General features: G+C 43.6%; 1 protein-coding gene across 2 annotated transcripts in view; it reads left to right on the top strand.

Annotated features, from left to right (window-relative positions):
• The window catches only part of LOC144690779 (cytochrome P450 3A30-like), a 57,112-nt gene extending 38,833 nt beyond the window's left edge, over nt 1–18,279 (top strand). The window contains exons 6-13 of one of the 2 annotated variants that reach the window (XM_078558593.1): nt 354–442; nt 9,699–9,847; nt 10,769–10,875; nt 13,113–13,206; nt 13,956–14,116; nt 15,736–15,962; nt 17,056–17,218; nt 17,351–18,279. In XM_078558593.1, coding sequence (XP_078414719.1) covers nt 354–442; nt 9,699–9,847; nt 10,769–10,875; nt 13,113–13,206; nt 13,956–14,116; nt 15,736–15,962; nt 17,056–17,218; nt 17,351–17,446 — 1,086 coding nt within the window. In that variant the 3' untranslated portion in view covers nt 17,447–18,279. Of the gene's footprint in view, nt 1–353; nt 443–9,698; nt 9,848–10,744; nt 10,876–13,112; nt 13,207–13,955; nt 14,117–15,735; nt 15,963–17,055; nt 17,219–17,350 lie in introns of both variants that reach the window. The other variant, XM_078558592.1, reaches the window with a different exon arrangement.
• The last annotated feature ends 900 nt before the right edge of the window (nt 18,280–19,179 follow it).

Below are 19,179 nucleotides of genomic sequence, written 5' to 3'. Positions count from 1 at the left end.
CTGGGAGCAGTGAACAACCCAGGAGAAAAATCAAGAATTCCTTGAACTCTTGGTGAACTCATTATAAACATATTGAAGGTGGGGTAATATACTGTTTCATCGACAGTCAAGAATCATCCAATCTGGGATTGAAAGGTCTATTCACTTTGCAAATGGGTTGGAAAGTAGTGCATCATGAGGTGGAGATGACAAGTGCTCAATGGCCAGAGTGTGGCAGTATCTGGTGGGCAGGGGGTTTGGAGATGGGCGGTCATGTGATGAAATATCCAGGAAAATGTACAACCATATTTGAGTCCAGACCAACTTTATGTACATACCTTGCATTGTTTGCCATTTTCTTTTCCTTCTCTCAGATGTATCCATTAATCAATCACAATGCAGGAAATCTTGTGAAAAATGCAGTAAAGAAAGCAAAGCTGAATGAATCTGCCGACATGAATGAGTGAGTAATTTGTCTAATTGCAGATCTGTGTTCGCTGCAAACTCTTCCTCGCTCATTAAATCATTTTCACTTTCCTCCAAGGACCTCCTGTTTCACACTGGTCTTGGACTGAAATTAGTGCAATATTCACTGACTTTTCCATTTAACTTGCTGATTATTCTGTGTTAGCCAGTTATAACTGTTTATCAGCTGGTTGCGATGGGACGTACTAACTTCTCATTTAGAGCTCGTAAGCATAGAGCTTCCATACTGGACAACCAAGTTTACACTTGTATTATATTCTTAGGAGGAATTTAGATGCTTCTTTTGCTTTACCTCTGCTTGGGTAACAGTAATGGCCAAGAATGTCGATGAATTCCTCTCTCTAGATTTTCCCAATGTCAATTCAATTTTTTCTGTGGGGATGAATTGTTGTGACAATTCCTCCTGATTTAATTTTTCCCCACCCCCATCCGATTCTGCTCCATGTTCCAATACATTGGGTGGGATCTTTTCAACTCTGCGGAGAAAGTGGGGAGAGTTTCAGAAAGGTGGGTGTTGGGTCATCTACTCAATGTAATCTTGTCAGAGACAGGGTCGCACTGGCACCAGATACCCACTCAGCAACGATGGGTAGTGAATTAGTGACAATTAAGTGGCCACTTGGGGGGCAGGTTGGTGACAGCACCAAAATCTTTCTAGCAGTGGATGAGCCACCAACTGAGACCAAAACCTGGTAGATGGTGTAGATTAGAGGGCCATACCTCTATGCAAAGGCCTGGTCGCTGTGACACCACTTTATTGTTATACATTCAAAAGCCTCCGGGAGGATGGTGCAGGCAAATCTCAAAGCATCAGCGTCAGGACCCAGAGATGGTCTCAGCCCGTGTTTTAAAAACTAAGGCAGTGAAGTTCTAATGTAACTGATTTTGACATAATTGATGCCAGATTGAGTTGACACAGGATATGGTTTCTATTTTCCTTTCCTGGTTTTTAAAAGTATTAATTTTCCTTTTGATAAGGGCTGCAAGTTGACAACAACAACTTGCATTTACATAGCATTGTTAACACAGAAAGATACCCTAATATCAAAGAAATGTTGTTAAATTAAATTTGACACTGACCCTCAGGAGTTGATATTAGGGTAGGCGACCAAAAGTTTGGCCACAATAGGTTTTAAGGAACACATTAAAGGATGAAAGAAAGAGGTGGAGAGGTTTAGGAAAGGAATTCCAGAGCTTGGGGCTAGGTGTGGTCACCAATGATGGAGCAAAGGGAACAGAGGATGAACAAGAGATCAAAATTACAGGAGTGTAGAGCTCTTGGACGATTGCGGGACTGTAGGAGGATATGGAGATAGGGAGAGATGAGGTCATGGAGGGATTTGAAAAGCAGGATGAGAATTTTAAATTTGAGACATTGGATTGTCAGCCTATGTAGGTCATGAGCGCAGTGGCGATGAATGAATGGGACCTGATGCAAGTTAGGACATGGGTAGAGTTTTGGATAAACTTCAATTTATGGAGAATTGAAAGTGGGAAACTGGCCAATAGACCTTTGGATTAGTTAAGTCTGGAGGGGACAGGTTATCCTATAACATACTAACTACTCTTTAGAGTTCATAGCCATACAGCTTCCATATTGAACAGCCACATATACATTTGTGTTTATCCTTAAGAGGAATTTAAACTTATTTATTTTGCCCCCCTTGGGTAACAGTGATGGCCAAGAATTATTAAAAATCATAGAATAGTTACAGAACAGAAGGAGGTCATTTGGCCCACCGTGTCTATGCTGGTTCTCTGCAACAGCAACTCAGCTAGCCCCAGTTCCCTGCCCTTGCCCTGTTGCCCTGCAACTTTTTTTCTCAGGTGCTCATCCAATTCCCTTATTTGAAAGCCAGGATTGAATCTGCCTCCACCACATTCTCAGCCAGTGCATTCCAGATTCTATCCACTCACTGCATAACAAAAGGTTTTCCACATGTCGCTGTTTGTTCTTTTGCTATTCATCTTAAATCAGTGTCTTCTGGTTCTTGACACTTCCACCAATGGGAACAGTTTCTCTTCATCTACCTATCTGGTGGATGAATTGCTCTCTACATTTTCCCAATGTCACCTCAAGCTGTTCTGTGAGAATGAATTGTTGTGACAGCTCCTCTGATTCATTTTTTCCAATTCTACTCCATGTTCGAACACGTTGTGCCAGCATCTATTTTGAAAAGTAATTTGGACTAAAAGAGGAGCTGACTTTTTTCTGGTTCCACTTTCACCTGTTTAAACACACGAGCCAGAGGACAGGGTGTTAGATTAGCTCCCCTCCTTCAAGATTCATTTGTTGAGTTCCACTTTTTGGGCCTTTTATGCAGAAACCCCTTTGCAGTGGGTGACTATCTCACTCTGTATATACCGATTTCGAATCTGAATAACATCAACATATTAAAAAGTACATAAACTGTGCAACTGCGTTCCATAGCGCCCAAAGGCATAAAAAAATGTGGGGTATCTTGCTGGTCACTTCCAGTGCGCTGCCCAATGCTGGACATGCCGTACGTGCACCGGTATTGTGAGGAGAGCTCTAATAGTGGCATCAATTAGCTATTGTGGCTGAAACTTGGACCATGCAGGTCCATTGAATGCCTGTGCTACACCTAGGTAAGGAATGCTCACTAGTGCTATTTAGAGGGCAAGCCCTCTAACTTGCAGGCGAGGTGTTTTTGACATCTTCTCCTTAGCTTGAGTTTGTGGAAGTGCTGGGCCTTATGCTTGGATGTCCATTCAGGGAGAGCATCTTGTCATCTGTAAGAGATAGGGGGGCTGATGTTGAGCAGCCTCTGCTCCGTTTGGGGATTGTGTTGCAGATTCAGAGAGGGGAAGCTCTGCGAAGGCTGAGAGGGCTCTCTACAGAAGGATGTACCGACGCCTGAGGCGACTCAGCTTCACCAAGGAGATGGTTACAGAACTGCGCTACCTCCTTCAGCATTATCTGGAACCCACACCAGGGTGACAATGGCAACATTAGTGGCATTAAACTTCTATCTGACTGGATCTGGCTTGTTCCTGCCTGGAGACATACCCAATACCTCCTATTACCCCATCCATTGATTCATCTGGGTGGTGACAGAGACCCTATATGTCGAGAAAGGCGATTCTCCCTCTAAGGAGGGAGAAACAGGATGGGCAGGCACATGGATTTGCCAGGATACCGGGATTCCTGATGGTAGAGAGTCATTGACAGCAATCATGTGGCTCTGCTGGCCCTCCCTGTCAACAGGGAGAGATATGGGAACCACAAGGGATACCATTCCATCACTGTGCAGTTCATGTGTTGTCATGCATGCTATACTGCTGGACTGGGAGCAGCTACTTGCAGATAAAACTGTCAGAGCAGTGGGAGGCATTCAAGGAGGAAATAGCAAGAGTACAGGGCAAATATGTTCCCATAAAGATAGAGGGGGAGACCAAGTCCAGAGAATCCTGGGTATCAAGGGACATAAAGGTTAGGATTAAGTAAAGAAGAGAAGCTCATTGCGGACACTGAGAGCTCAATATGGCAGAGTCCCTAGAGGAGTATAAAAAGTGCAGAGGGGAACTTAAAAAGGGAATTAGGAAAGCTAAGAGAGTGCATGAGAAAGCATTGGTGGGTAGAATAAAGGAAAACCCAAAGGGTTTTTTAAAATATATAAAGAGCAAGAGAGTAACTAGGGAAAGAGTAGGGCCAATTAGGGACCATAGAGGTAACCTGTGTGCGTGGATCTGGAAGGTGTGGGTACAATTCTCAATTAATACTTTGTGTCAGTCTTCACAATGGAAAAGGACGGCACAGATATAGACATCAGAGTGGAGGACTGTGAAATATTAGAGGAAATTAACATAGAGAGAGAGAGAGGATACTAGCGGGTTTAGCAGCCTTAAAGTGGATAAATCTGCAGGTCTGGATGAGATGTATGCCAGGCTGTTGAGGGAGGCAGGGGAAGAGATATCAGGGGCCCTGGCAGTAATTTTCAAATCCTCCCTAGCCACAGGTGAGCTGCCAGAGAACTGGAGGACTGCTAAAGTTGTCCCATTATTAAAAAGGGAGGAAGGGATAGACCAGGAAATTACAGGCAAGTCAGTCTAACCTTGGTGGTGGGGAAGTTACTAGAAAGAATTCTGAGGGACAGAATATATCTGCACTTGGACAGACACAGATTAATCAGGGATAATCAGCATGGATTTGTTAAGGAAAGGTCATGTTTGACAAATTTGATCGAATTTTTTGAGGAGGTAACCAGGAGCGTTGATGAGGGTAATGCATTTGATGTGGTGTACATGCACTTTAGCAAGGCTTTTGATAAGGTCCCTCATGGCAGATTGGTCAAGAAAGTAAGAGCCCATGGGATCCAAGGCAAAGTGGCACATTGGATCCAAAATTGACTGAGAGCTAGGAAGCAGAGGGTGATGGTAGAGGGATGTTTCTGTGACTGGAAGTTTGTTTCCAGTGGGGTTCCGCAGGGCTTGGTGCTGGGGCCGTTCCTGTTTGTGGTGTAAATAAATGGTTGGGGTTTTGATCAAGAAGTTTGTGGATGACTCAAAAATTGGTAAGGTGATAAATAGTGAGGAGGATAGCCGTAAACTACAGGAGAATATCAATGGGCTGGTCAAGTGGGCAGAGCAGTGGCAAATGGAATTCAACCCAGAAAAGTGTGAGGCAATGCACTTGGGGTGGGCTAACAAGGCAAGGGATTACACTATGAATGGTAGGACCCTGGAAAGTACTGAAGATCAGAGGGTCCTTGGTGTGCATATCCACAGATCCCTGAAAGTAGCAGGGCAGGTAGATAAGGTGGTTAAGAAGGCATATGGGATACTTATCTTTATTAGCTGAGCAGGGAGGTTATGCTGGAACTGTATAAGTTGCTGGTTAGGCCACAACTGGAGTGCTGTGTGCAGTTCTGGTCACCACATTATAGGAAGGATGTTATTGCACCGGAGAGGGTTTTTAAAAAAATATTCATGGGATGTGGGCATCGCTGGTTGGGCCAGCATTTATTGCCTATCCCTAATTACCCTTATTCAGGGGGCATTTAAGAGTCAACCACATTGCTGTGGGTCTAGAGTCACATCTAGGCCAGACCAGGTAAGAACAGCAGATTTCCTTCCCTAAAGTATAACAATCAACAATGGTTTCATGGTCGTCATTAGACTTTTAATTCCAGATATTTATTGGATTCAAATTCCACCATCTGCCGTGGTGGGATTCAAACGCAGGTCCTCAAAGCATTACCCTGAGACCTGGATTACTAGTCCACCAACAATACCACTATGCCATCGCTTCCCCAGGCAGAAGTGATTTACCGTGATACTGCCTGGGCTGGAGGGTCTGAGCTATGAGGAAAGACTGGATAGGCTGGGATTGTTTTCCTTGGAGCAGCGATGAATGCAAGGGGGCCTGATAGAGGTGTATAAGATTATGAGGGGCATAGATAGGGTGGTTAAGAAGGCACTTTTTCCATTAGTCGAGGGGTCAATAACCAGGGGGCATAGATTTAAGGTAAGAGGTAGAAGGCTAAGAGTGGAGTTGAGGAGAAATTTTTTCACCCGGAGCATGGTGGGAGTCTGGAACTCACTGCCTGAAAGGGTGGTTGAGTCAGAAACTCTCGTAACATTTAAGAAGTATTTAGATATTCACTTGCGTTGCCATAGCCTCCAAGACTATGGGCCAAGCACTGGAAAATGGGATTAGTGTAGTCAGATCTTTGTTGACCAGCGCAGACACGATGGGCCGAATGGCCTCCTGTGCTGTAAATGTCTATGAGAATCAATTTGGTGAATACCCACTATCCTGGCAGCAGCCATGATGCCTTCATTCTGAGGCAGTCTGCCATTCCCATTGTCTTGTGCCTCCAAGAAAAACCAGAGGATGGCTGCTTGGGGAACAAAGGGCCCCCTGTACATGTGGCTCATAAACAACCACTGCTACCTGATCATACGAGAACAGTGGGCATGTAACGAGAGCCGTGGGGCCACCAAGAACATAGTGGAGCTGTAAACATCGGTGTGCTGAAACAATGCTTTCGACGCCTGGACTGCTCAGGAAAACTCTCCAGTGCACACAGGAGCGTGTCTCCAAGTCTATGATGTCCTGCAATATCCCCATTGTGCAGCCAATGTCAGCAGGAATCCAGAGGCCACCTCAGTAGGAGCAGGAAGAGTAGAAGAAGGATTAGGAAGGGGGCATCTGGGACACGTTTTCTTTAGAAAGGCTGTCCAAGAGCACCCATTTAGACTCTACTTCCCTTTACCAGCATTGCACCACCAACCCCAACCTCGGCATCCATCTGAGAGGCTGCATCACAGCATCTTCTTGGGTCAAGATTCAACAATAAAAGCCACCAACAGTAACCCTTGCAAAGGAAGGGCTCCAAGCTGTTCCAAAACCACCTGCCACTTTGGAAGCAGACACCTCAATACTCCTTGACAGTGACCATCAATGTACCGAGCATTTCACTGTACATGTTCATCAATGTTCTCCTTTATGCCCCACATCAGGGTACTCATCTAAATGCCCTGTAGCAGAACTTGCCTGTGACTTCACCCTATAGGAGTGTTTCCCAAACTGTTTTCCAACGCAACTCCATTTTAACCTTTGAAAATTAATATGACCAAAGATGCCAACAAAAGCAGAACAGCAATAAAGTGGCAAAGTAACATTCAGTATATAATCATTGAAGTGGTGGTGAGCTGCCTTCTTGAACTGCAGGAGTCCATGTGGTCTAGGTACACTCACAGTGCTGCTAGGAACGGAGTTCCAGGATTTTGATCCAGCAACAGTGAAGGAACAGTGATATAGTTAATACATGAATAAATACTTGGTAAAAATGTTATTGTATGTACTCGCAGATTTCACCCAAGCTCCCTATATTCCCCGATGACAAAAGACTCGGTGAAACTCCTCTCCCCTTCCCCCACCCCGCACACGGTAATCAGCACCATCCGCACACACAGTAACCAGTCTCTTTCCCAATCCCGACACCCTAGTTGCCAGTGCCTCCGAAGCAGATTTGCCAGTCCAGGATAAGGAACCTGTACAACAGGAGCAGAAACACAGTAAAGGTTGAAGCCGCCTGACCTCCTGGTTTTTCCCACACTCAGTGACTCAGTGCTTGTTGACCTGTGCCTGCTCCAAGTCAGTGCACAGACATCCCAGACTCACCACCAGAGGTGCTCCTTAAGGTGCTTTGGATCCACTGTCCTTCCCTTTGCTATTTGGTGGCATCGATCCAGTGGGTCCCCTGCTGTGCTGCCAGAACCTTCTCTCAGTTGCCATTTCTGCCTCGGGGGAGTGGGAGCTCGTGACTCCAAATGCTATTTCTGTGGCCCTATGCGGGGGTGGAGGGGTCATGACCCACAGTGGGAATCACTGCCCTAGAGTGAGCTGGCATATGAGTTGTCTTTTACCCTCAGGCCTGACTGCAGTTCACTTAGACCTGATGACTCACCACTCTAAACTAGTGTCTAAAGTTTGAGCACTGTCAATCTGAGCTGGTGGCTGCGATTGTCAGATCCAATGACAGTGCTTCATTTGTGATGTGTTTCTCTCTCCTCCTGGGACTGTTGGGGTTGGGCAGATGCCATTCCATGGGGATCTGAAAGCAGAAAATCAGAAGGGGAGTTTGGGGCGACCTCAGCGGAGTGTAAAGCAAGAACTCCACGGTCACACTATCTACACTCACGCATCATGTCATAAAGCAGGATGAGGGTGAGGTGGGAGTTGAGAAGGGGCATAAGGCAGGAACATACTGTCACCCTGAATGTTCATAGTGATGCTGGATGCTACGGGTTTATCACATCTGGCCCCAGGATGTACAGGACCATCTCCAGGGGATGTTCAAGGGATGAAGCCATGCATGTCCCACCAAGGTTCAGCTTTGCTAACTTCTGTTGTAGGCAACCTTATCCTGAAAGAGAGGGCAGAACGTCAGTGATTGTGGTGCACTAGGTTTGAATGGCATGCCTGCCACAGTTGAGTAGCTAGAGGTTTGTGGAAGAATATGAGAGTAGGTCGTGAGACTGACAATTTAGGAAGGTATGTGAAGGTGAGATGGAGCACCTGGCTAATAGGTGTGTGTACTGAGTCCAGGGACTGCTGATGGGAGAGTGTTGGGGGTGTGGTGCAGTGAACAGCAAGAGTGGCTGGAGGTATTATGGGTGGATGCATTCTTTTACCTTGATCATTCACTTTGAGATCATTAGACATCTCGTAGCACTACTGCCAGACTCCAGGAGTGCCCCTCCCAGGCCACCTGTCCCCATTCAGTTTGGAAGGTGCTCCTTCCCCCATGGCGTCTCCTTCCTGTTGATCTCCATCTCTATGGTCTCCAGTGCAATATCCTGAACTGTGGAACCCTCTCTCTGCTCTAGTTCTCAATTTCCCTTCTCTCCAATTGCAGCAGAGGCACCAGCCTGGCTTCTTTTAGTCAGTGCAGTTTCCCTTTAAGATGGGAAGACTACCTGTAAGAGCTGGATGCTAGTGGGAACATATACTTGCCTCACACTGATAGGGCCCCTGCAGAGGATCCAACCAACCAGTAGCATGGGTTGTGCTGGGCTGCAAGCTGAAATCATTCAAATGAGGCAGCACAAAGTTGCAATGCTCCCTGCCTCAATGGGGACTGGCTTAGCAGATCAGGAATCACGACCACTGTGCCCAAAATGGGTGTGAACAAAGTTTTAGCCAACAGGAGAAGGTCCAAAAATAACAGCTTTACAAGGATCACAGAATCACAGAAATGATATGGTGTAGAAGTGAGATTTCTATTCATCCGGAAAAGGCTGGGGCTTTTTTTACTCCAGAAATCAGAAAGTAACCTAACAGGGTCTTTAACTTGGAGATGTTTAAACTTGCAGGGGAGAACAAGAGTATAGGCAGAATAGTCACCAATAACTCCAACGGGAAACTTGAGAGATTGTCAGAGTGTTAAAAATATGGATTTTGTTATCACAAAGAATATTAGAGACGACTGGTATAGATACATTTAAGGGAAAGCTTGATAAACACATGAAGGAGAAAGGATTGAAGAATATGTTGATAGGTTTAGATGAAGATGGATGGGAGGAGGTTCATGTGGAGCAAAAATGCCGGTGTAGACCAGTTTGGCCGAATGGCCTGTTTCTGAGCTCTACTTTCGATGGAATGGTTTATTCTGCCTCAGCAGGCAACTAGCAAAATAAAAAAGCCTTTCTTTATTTCAGTTATAAGCAGTTGCAACAAATACATTTCTCTTCCCTTCTGTCAGTATCTTTGCAGCGTACAGCTTGGATGTGATCTCCAGCACTGCATTCAGTGTGGACTTCGACTCCATCAACAACCCCGATGACTCGCTTGTCAGAAACCTCAAGAAACTATTAAATTTCAGCATCTTCAATCCTACACTTATCCTTTCTTGTAAGTGATTCAAAATATTTGTTTAGTTTTAGTTGAGACAAGGTAATAATTTTTTTTCTCATTGGCTAAGGAGATATCATGTTTGTTGTTCCATTCACTCTGGTCCCATTTCCCTTGCTGCAACGCTTCAGGAAATTTGTGGGAAAATCCTTTTGAGGTAACAGTGGAGAGGCAAGTCTAGCAGCAACCATTAGGTTCCCAGCTACATCTAAACTTGGCCTAATGAGTTTTTTGCCTATGTGAACCCATCACTCTATAATTCCACAATTTAGCTGCCAGGAGGCTTTTCTCTACAGTTTGTTCAGACTGATTACTGGGAATGTTTTGGGCCCATAGACGTTCAGAGTCCATCTTAGTGTGTAGCGCGTTCGTCTCTGAGTCAGAGGATTGTGGGTTCAAGCCGCACAGCAGAGACATGAGTACATAATTCAGGCTGATAATTCAGGGTAGGCTCAGAGAGCACTGCACTCTCAAGGTACTGCCTTTCAGATGAAATGTTAAAGCATCTTCCCTGTCAGGTGGTTGTAAAAGGTCCCATGTGACTATTATAAAGAACAGTGGTGTTCTCCGAGTTTCTTGCCAATATTTATTCCTCAAACAGCATCACCTGATATTGATTATCACATTTTTTTATGGGGCCTTGTGTGTACATTGATTTGTGTTTTGGACATTACAACAATGATTACTTGACATCTCAAAAACATTTCATTTATCTGTCAAGCTATTTGGGGCATCCTAGGGTTGTGAAAGTTGACTTTACAAATCTCTCTTTCTCTCCCGCTCTCTTTATCTTTCCCTGTCTTTTCCTCTCTCTCATTCTTATCCTCCTTTTGTAAACCTATGATTGTAGGGGTACGGCTATTGGTCATCTGTATGATTTTTATTCTTTTATTCCAGTTATTTTTCCTGCCCTTATTCCAGCCCTGGAAAAACTTGATTTCAGCCTCTTCTTCTCTAGAGATATGAAGGAATTCTTCATGAACATTTTGACAAATTTGAAGGCAAAGCGACAAAAAGGAGTGCACACTGTGAGTGTTAAACTAACTGTGAAATGGTTCCTACACTAGTTCTGCCTCTCTCCCTCCCTCCACACTGACCATCTGTCTCTGCCTTATTCTCATAACTAGAAAGGAAGTGACTATTACAATATTGCAAAATTAGAAGAGATGGGTAGCTTGGGAATATTCTGTTCTTTTTCAGTTGTGGAAGTTTAGTAGCCAGGTGTGTAGTTTGTGTTTAATCTGGTTGCAGACAGCTCTACCGTCACAGACCAGGGATTGCTGCTGGGGTTCTCCTCTCCAGCTATAAAGTGGAAATAGATTTTTGGTAGAACAGAAGTTGAGTATTGCTGAAAAAAAGAGACACGTCGAAGCTTTTTGTCTTGCACTCATCAAGACACTTCTCAAGAATACTAATATAAAGGGGAAACAACACCAATTTATGCTGTATGTGAAGATATTGCTGATTGGTTAGCAACTGGACTCAGAGTCAGAGTCTCTTTTTTCAGCAAGTGGAAATGGTGGGGGACAATGGCTGCTTTTTGCCATTTCTCTCAGGCTTCTGCCAAGGCTATAGCCAGAGAGAAGAAATTCTACCCCATTGTGTTTTAGGCTGTGCATTTTCTTCACAACTTGGAATCCGGTAGTAAAAATATTTTTGGATGGCCTGTGAATAGATTCCATTAAAGAGGGGGTTGGAGAGGGAAGACGAGGGATGACTATATCAGTAACATTGGTGTGAGTGAAAGCAATCTGATATTTTCTGTAGATCTGTTTTGATTAGAAATTTTCTTGTTATATTGTACTTAAGTGAAGATCTCCACTATTCCATCTCCTTTCCAAGTTTGTTTTAAGATGTATGCTGTAGTGTGTAATCTCTTTGACACTTGGTGCCCTGGTTCACTACCTGTTAGGACTTTGCTCCATTTAAATGTCCAGAAGAAAATGGAATTTATTTAGTTAATTGACAGTATTGACTGTTATGGGGCAAAGATGTCTTAGCAGGTAAATTGGATGAGGGGATGTTGTCCAACACTCAGGCCGCGTTTAGAACAGAATTATAGCTAATTAAAGGTTTAGTTCAGTGTCTGTTAGTGATTATGCAGGAGAGAAGCAGGAGTTTCTTTCTCAAGTGGTGCATTTTGTATTTGAAGAAAAGTTGGTTAAATTGAAGGTCAAGAGTTAAATTGATCCCAACCTGCCAAATACAGGCAAATGTCTCCTTGATTTGTTTAACAGTCACTGACAAGGGTTTGGAGAGCTTCACTGACATAAATCAGAATGAGTGGTTTTAGCCATGAGGAAGGACAAAAGAAAGTGGGGGCTTCTCACTGGAATAGAGACAATTCAAAGGAAATCAGGTTCAAAATTTGGTTAAGGTAAGCAAAAAAAAATCTTCACATTGTTTGATGAGGATGTAGTGAGAGATCATAAATTTAAATCTGTCAAAGGGAGAGACCAGGCAAAAATTATTTTTATTCAGAGGATTGTTGGGATACAGAATGCCCAACCAGAAACAGAATCTATAACTGCTTCTAAATAGGAATGGGAAGTGGATAAAGAGAATTTTTAAAGGAAATTGAGGATGGAACTAAGTGAACAACTGAGAGCCAACGTGGCTGTGATGAGCTGAGTGTTCCTCTGTTTCATGAAAGGCTAGAAATCTGGAGTTGCAGCACTCCTGTTCTGTCACCAGCAGAGTGGAGTAGTGGGACTCCCACTGAGCCCCTTTCGCCCTCAGTATTGATCCTGTTCCAATTGTACAGAATGGAGTAATTTACAGAGACACTGTGAGTGTAAAACTGGAACTGACCTCTGCTGCTCCTGTCAGGGGAACAGGCAAACTTTGAAGGCCAAAGTTTTTAAATTGCAGATTTGTGCCTTCCCCCTACAGGAATCGAATGATGATCCCTCTGGGATTGATTACATTTCTCAGAGGGAGTCTCGGGGATCTTCACTAGGCCAATAATGTTAGTTCCATTGGGTTTAGGGAAAATGTAATGGGCAGACTACCCAGTGTAGATCAGGAACTCCCCCCAACATCCCCTGGAGCAGTTTTTGAGCACATATGGACGGGTGAAAGTCTTGACAGCTCTTCCCTGGCTGGAGTCCTGGGTGGGTTCTGATTCCGGCCTCTCTGGAGGAAATACGTTCTACTTCCTCCTTTACAGCCCTCTGGAATTTCAGTGTCTAGGACTTTACTCCTAAGGAGCCTGTTCCTGTGCCGTCATAGCTGAGTCCTCACACAATTCTTGTTTAATTCTCAGGTTCGGGTGGATTTTCTGCAGCTGATGGTTGATTCTCAAATAACTAATACCAACTCCCAGAAGCAGAATGATGTCAGCAAGTCGACAGACAAAGGTGCCATCAATGGAAAGCTTCTCACTCCCTTCATCCTTATTTCTTTCTGTTCCTTAAATTATTGCTTGCTGTTCAGTTTATTTTTACTTCTTTTGTTTTATACTCTCTTGTCTTCCAGTTTTCCCTCTACCCCACCTGGCTGACAGTTCAGACATGGGATCTACTCCCAGCCCCTTAAACCCCAGTGAGGGGTGTGTGAGAACATTCTGGGGAGGTCTAACTCCTGCTGGGATTTGTTGTCTGTCTTACCCCATTGGGAATTGCCTGGCGTTTGGCCGGTGATTCCAAACAATCATGGGCCTGACGTTGGGAACTGGGTAATGCAGGGAAATCGAGACACACATTAATCATCCTTACACCCTGTGTGTCTGGGCACTGGAGTCCCAGTCAGTTTTAACCCTGTCAATCCAGACTATCTTACAGAAGGATAAAAGTGTCTATTTACCCAAGCTTTAGAAAGTAGATTTGAACTGATTTTATTTGTAGTGTCCTCTTACTAAAGTCTAGCTTGTAACCTGATCCAACCACAGTGCTGGGAATCTATTTAATGATTTTAGTACAAGGGCTTAATTTATGCTCCTAGCACAGTTATCACAGAAATATTGAATTATCTGCGGCATTGCGCTTTTAAGTAGTTGGTAATAATAAAAGTTTTTGGCAATATTTGCACTGAAAACCCAACATTTTTACCTTCTGCATTGTAAGGTGAGGATTGTGATCCATATTCTGATTCTTCTGATTCTCTGCAGCTCTGACTGACATGGAGATTCTGGCGCAGTCCTTGACCTTTATCGTTGCCGGGTACCGGACCACCAGCAATACATTGTCATTTGCCGCACACAATCTGGCGATGCACCCGGACGTACAGAAGAAGCTGCAGCAGGAAATAGATGAGGCTTTTCCAAACAAAGTGAGTCCTTGAGAAAGGACAAGAAGGAACTTGCATTTCTATAGCGCCTTTCATGATCTCAGAACATCCTAAAGCTCTTTTCAGCTAGTTTCTGAATTGTAGTCACTGCTGTCATGTAAAACATGGCAGCAAAGTGACAATGAGCAGATAAATATTGCCCTGAGAACTGCCTTACTGTTCAAAATCCTCCCATATGATGTTTTACATCCAACTGAGAGGATCCTCCATTTAATGTTTCAGAGAATTACCCCCGAGGGCCTTAGTGTTCAGGCAGTGAATAGTGATCAGTCACCAGCCACTCCTGTACTTTTCAGTCGTCTTCAAATATCCACAATGTGCTGAGTTTAGTTGACTTTTAAGTCAAGTCCTTTTACAGGTTTTCAATGAACAACTGTTCAGCCAAATGTTTGTGGAGTTCCAGAGAACAGTGAGGAGAGCTTTTCCTCTCCTAACAATGATGATGATGAGCTAACATGAATTGAATGACCTTATTGACATTGCATTCCATGCTGGATCAAGGGGCCCAATATCATTGGATCTTCTTCAGTTCATTCTGCTTTATCTCCCATGTGATAATTCCATCACATTCCCCTTCACCACATTTTATTGAGTGATCTTGTCATTTTCTCCACATCTTCCCACGCCTATTTAGATCTTCTTTCATCATTCTTTGTCTAAGTGTTGTCTGTTAGGGATAATCTGTTCTCTGGCGTTCTGCATTGCTCTGAAATAGGCTGTTAGGAGCAATGAGAGAATGGCCTATTCCTTCCTTCCTATTGGAAGGCTAATAGTTTCTTCCACATATTTCACTCCCTATGCCCCAGACTGTAAACTTCTATCACCCTTTCCAATTTTTGTCCTAATCCTGTTTCAATCTTAATCAGGTTCCTGATCCATGATTCTTTAGTATCCACCTCTTTGGGTAACATTACTTCACTGATGGAAGCAAATTTGGAGAAGGCTGAATTGTATTAGCATGCAAATTGAATATTAATCAGCTTGTCTCTATTCTTGGTGTTTTGGCTAAAATAAATTGAATGTGCTTGAGCAATTCACTGCCATCAACATTTCTAATCCAAATAGGTGCAGCTGGAGTCCATTTGTTGATGTTCTGAGGTTTTCAATCTGGACAGTACTCACAATGACAAGCACTGCCTGATGCACTTAATGGCATTTGCTTTGTTCTCTTGTTGCTCATGGCATATTACAAAGTTTTTGCAGCACAGAAACAGGCCATTGAGCCTAACTGGTCCATGCTGGTGTTTATGTTCCACCTGAGCTCCTCCCCCCTACTTTATCTAACTCCATCATATTTATCTAAGTTACTCAGCCACTCCTTGTAATATAGAGTTCCACATTCAAGCCATTCTTTGGGTAAAGAAGTTTCTCCTGAATTCCCTATTAGATTTATTAATGACTATCTATATTTATGACCTCATAGTTCTGGTCTACCTCACAAATAGAAACATCTTCTATCCATTACAAAACAATAGAAAATATTTCTCTTGCCCGTGACAAAATATTTTAATTTTCTGGATTGCACCTCCCCATTCCCTACCCCACCCCACTTTTCACTATTGTCCTATTCAGTTACTGAAAGTGTTTTTTCCTGTGTGAAGGCTCCTCCCACATATGATGGGGTGATGCAGTTGGAGTATATGGAAATGGTGATATCGGAAACCCTGCGACTGTTCCCTCCTGCACCCCGTATTGACAGAGTGTGCAAGAAAGATGTCCAGCTCAATGGGGTAACTGTTCCGAAGGGGACTGTAGTCATGGTTCCTGCCTACGTCCTGCACCGTGATCCAGCATACTGGCCAGAGCCCGAGGAGTTCAGACCTGAACGGTACGTAGGAGTGATTGTGCTTGTGTCAAAGGCTCATCATCACTGGACAAAACAATGTCCTCTCTGGATACCAACATACCCGCCTACTTCGCAGCAAGCCTGGTAGTCAGGAGCAGACACTAACAATGTTTTTTGTAATTGTATTCCGCTGACTTAGAGTTGCTGAGGCTCAACATAACAGTGCTATCACCACTCTGAGGCCAACCACTCAGCACTGAAGAGACAACAAATTCTGGCCTTTGCTGTCCAGTGCATTAACCAGCTAAAGCACTGAGAACCTTCTGGGTTTTTTTGAACTGAGCATCTGTCTTCTCTTTTCTTTCTTATTTACAAAAGCTCAAAAGTACTTTGGGGATGTTGGAAAATGTCTATTTCTCCAGTTTTGGAAGGGCTGCCTAACAGCACAGAACTGAGTTACCACCAAGGAAGAGCCATTTGTGACAGCTTTGGATAGCCTGAGAAGCCACTATTTTGTAATGACAGTATTAATACAAACAATTGCTAAAACAGACCAACCTCCTCAATGTCTTGAAGCTCAGATAGGAATCTGACAAAGTTCCACACAAGAGGCTGTGGTTCAACTAAATGCATTAGCAATTCAAATTAAGTCACTTTTATTTCATAGAACCATAAAATGGTCACAAATCAGTCAGCCATTATTCCAACTCCTTTGTGCCCTGTTTGTGACAAAAATCAAGTTGTTATCATTTTCGGAGGGACCCAACGCTGTTTAGGCTCATTTTAAATTTGGAGTTCACTGATGTGCATAACAACCCAAATACCATCTTGAATAGATCTGTACACAGCTGGATGTCGGGTGAGGACAGGATCAACCTTGACTGTGCTGCTGTTCTTCACAGTTGATTACTCTGGTAACACTCCACAGTCGGGGCTCACATATCAAGTCTTGCGCCCAGTGCCTGTGTAACAACAGCTCAAGAAATATCAGTAAGTGATGGAATTGCTGGGACAAAACCAGAGTTACAGTTTTAAACTGTTGCATTCTCCATCCACTCTGATAAATTTAAACTATATCCAAGCAAATTTGACAATGATCTATTTCACTTCTTTTGTCTTTTGTAAATATAACTAGGTTCAGTAAAGAGAATAGGGAGTCTCGGGATCCTTATATCTTCCTGCCATTTGGTGTGGGCCCTCGGAACTGCATCGGGATGCGATTTGCCCAACTTGTGATGAAAGTGGCACTCGCTTCATTCTTGCAACACTTGACTTTCGTGCCATGCAAGGAGACACCAGTAAGAATTTAATTGTTTTGTTTGTTGAAGTGAATATAGAGGGGAGGGAATAATGGGATGGAGTAGAACCATTTATTGTTGCAATCAAACCTTCCTGTTGGCTTCGTATTAGCATTGCTCTTCCTGTTTCAGATTCCATTGGATTTGGATGTGACTGAATTCATGCAGCCTAAGAAACCCATAATCCTGAAATTTGTGCCACGAGTCAATGCTGATTTAGAGGAATAAAGCACTTGGTCCATGTGGAGCTATGAAAATATGTAGGAGTGTGTATGTGTCAAACTAAACATAATTAGGATCTTACACTACTCATCAAATGAAAATACATGGAAACGTAGGGCAGAATCTTGTGGATACAACTGGGATCCCAGCCGCCAGTTAGAGAACCTGTGAGGCTCCCACATTGCCTCTCTTCTGGAAGGCCCACTGCATCTTGTGCCACATAGGCACTTAACAGGCCTGTGGCTGGCCTTCCCCTGGGAACAAAGACCCTGCGGACAGAACTCCTGTCCACCTAGAGCTGCTTGCCATTCAGAGCCCAGGAGCTCTTTTGTACACAGCAGCGTCACCAGGAAGTGGTGGCAGGTCCTGTTACCTTTCCACCTGATTAAAGGTCTCCGCTACCAAACTCTCCATGGGGGAGGCACAAGATTCTGCCCCAACACAATTCAAGAAAAATATATAGGATCAGAGAAATCAGTAAGGATGCACTAATAAGAATCCATGATCTGCCTCCAGCTTTTGAACCTCTGAATGTTGAGTGTGTCCAGAGATGCTATAATAGTGATTATTCAATAGGAAAACATCTGCCAACTGAATATTACCATCTGATCAATAGAATGTTGCAAAAATGTATTTTTTAACCGTAGGTATTTAAATTAATCATTTGTGATTATATAACTATTTGACTATTCATGACCTATCATTCCAATATACCAAATGCTTTCCATAGAAAATGTATCTGTAAAAGATTTTGTAAACCAATGACATGTATTTTTACAACTTATTAAGCAACATTACATATCTAACAAACTTCAAATAAATTTAAAATCATTGAGCTCAATATCATGTTTCGACTACATTGCACTGAAAAGACATTGCAGAGCTTTTCTTGGAATATCATTATGAAATGGTCCTGCGGCTCACCGGGAAAACACACTTAAAATAAAGAGACTGTTGTTGAATTTGTGTCAACTTTCTGGAATCCAAATAGAATGAGATGACCAAAAACAAAACAAAATTCCACCAATGTTGGAAACTTGAAGCAGATGAGAGTCTGAAACGCGCAGTAGGTCAACCAGCCTCATTGGAGAGAATGGACAGTCAGGCTTTTGTCCTTCTTCAATACTGAAACAAAAGGGATGAAAAATCAAACTAATCGGAGGGGAAAGGTGTTCAACTGGCAAGTTGCTGAACCTAAACAAAAATACCTGGAAAAACTCAGCAGGTCTGGCAGCATCTGTGGAGAGGAGCGCAGTTAACATTTCGAGTCCAAATGACTCTTCAACAGAACTAAGTAAAAATAGAAAAGAGGTGAAATATAAGCTGGTTTAAGGTGGGGGGGGATGGTGGGGGGAGACAAGTAGAGCTGGATAGAGGGCTAGTGATAGGTGGAGATAACCAAAAGATGTCACAGACAAAAGGACAAAGAGGTGTTGAAGGTGGTGATATTATCTAAAGGAATGTGCTAATTAAGGGTAGAAAGCAGGATGAGCAAGGTACAGATGGGGTGGGGTGAAGGAATCGAAAAAGGCTAAAAGGTAGAGATAAAACAATGGATGGAAATACATCTTCCTTAACCGAGGTTTTCCACCCATGGTGCTTGACAGGGCCCTCAACCGTGTCAGGCCCATCTCCCGCGCATCCGCTCTCACACCTCCCTCCCAGAAACATGATAGGGTCCCCCTTGTCCTCACTTATCACCCCACCAACCTCCGCATTCAAAGGATCATCCTCCGCCA

The sequence above is a fragment of the Cetorhinus maximus genome, chromosome 15 (genome assembly GCF_964194155.1).
Source record: "Cetorhinus maximus chromosome 15, sCetMax3.hap1.1, whole genome shotgun sequence".
In the NCBI taxonomy this organism is placed as follows: Eukaryota; Metazoa; Chordata; class Chondrichthyes; order Lamniformes; family Cetorhinidae; genus Cetorhinus; species Cetorhinus maximus.
Note: the sequence above shows the minus strand (reverse complement) of the source record. Positions and strands in the feature narration are given on the sequence as shown.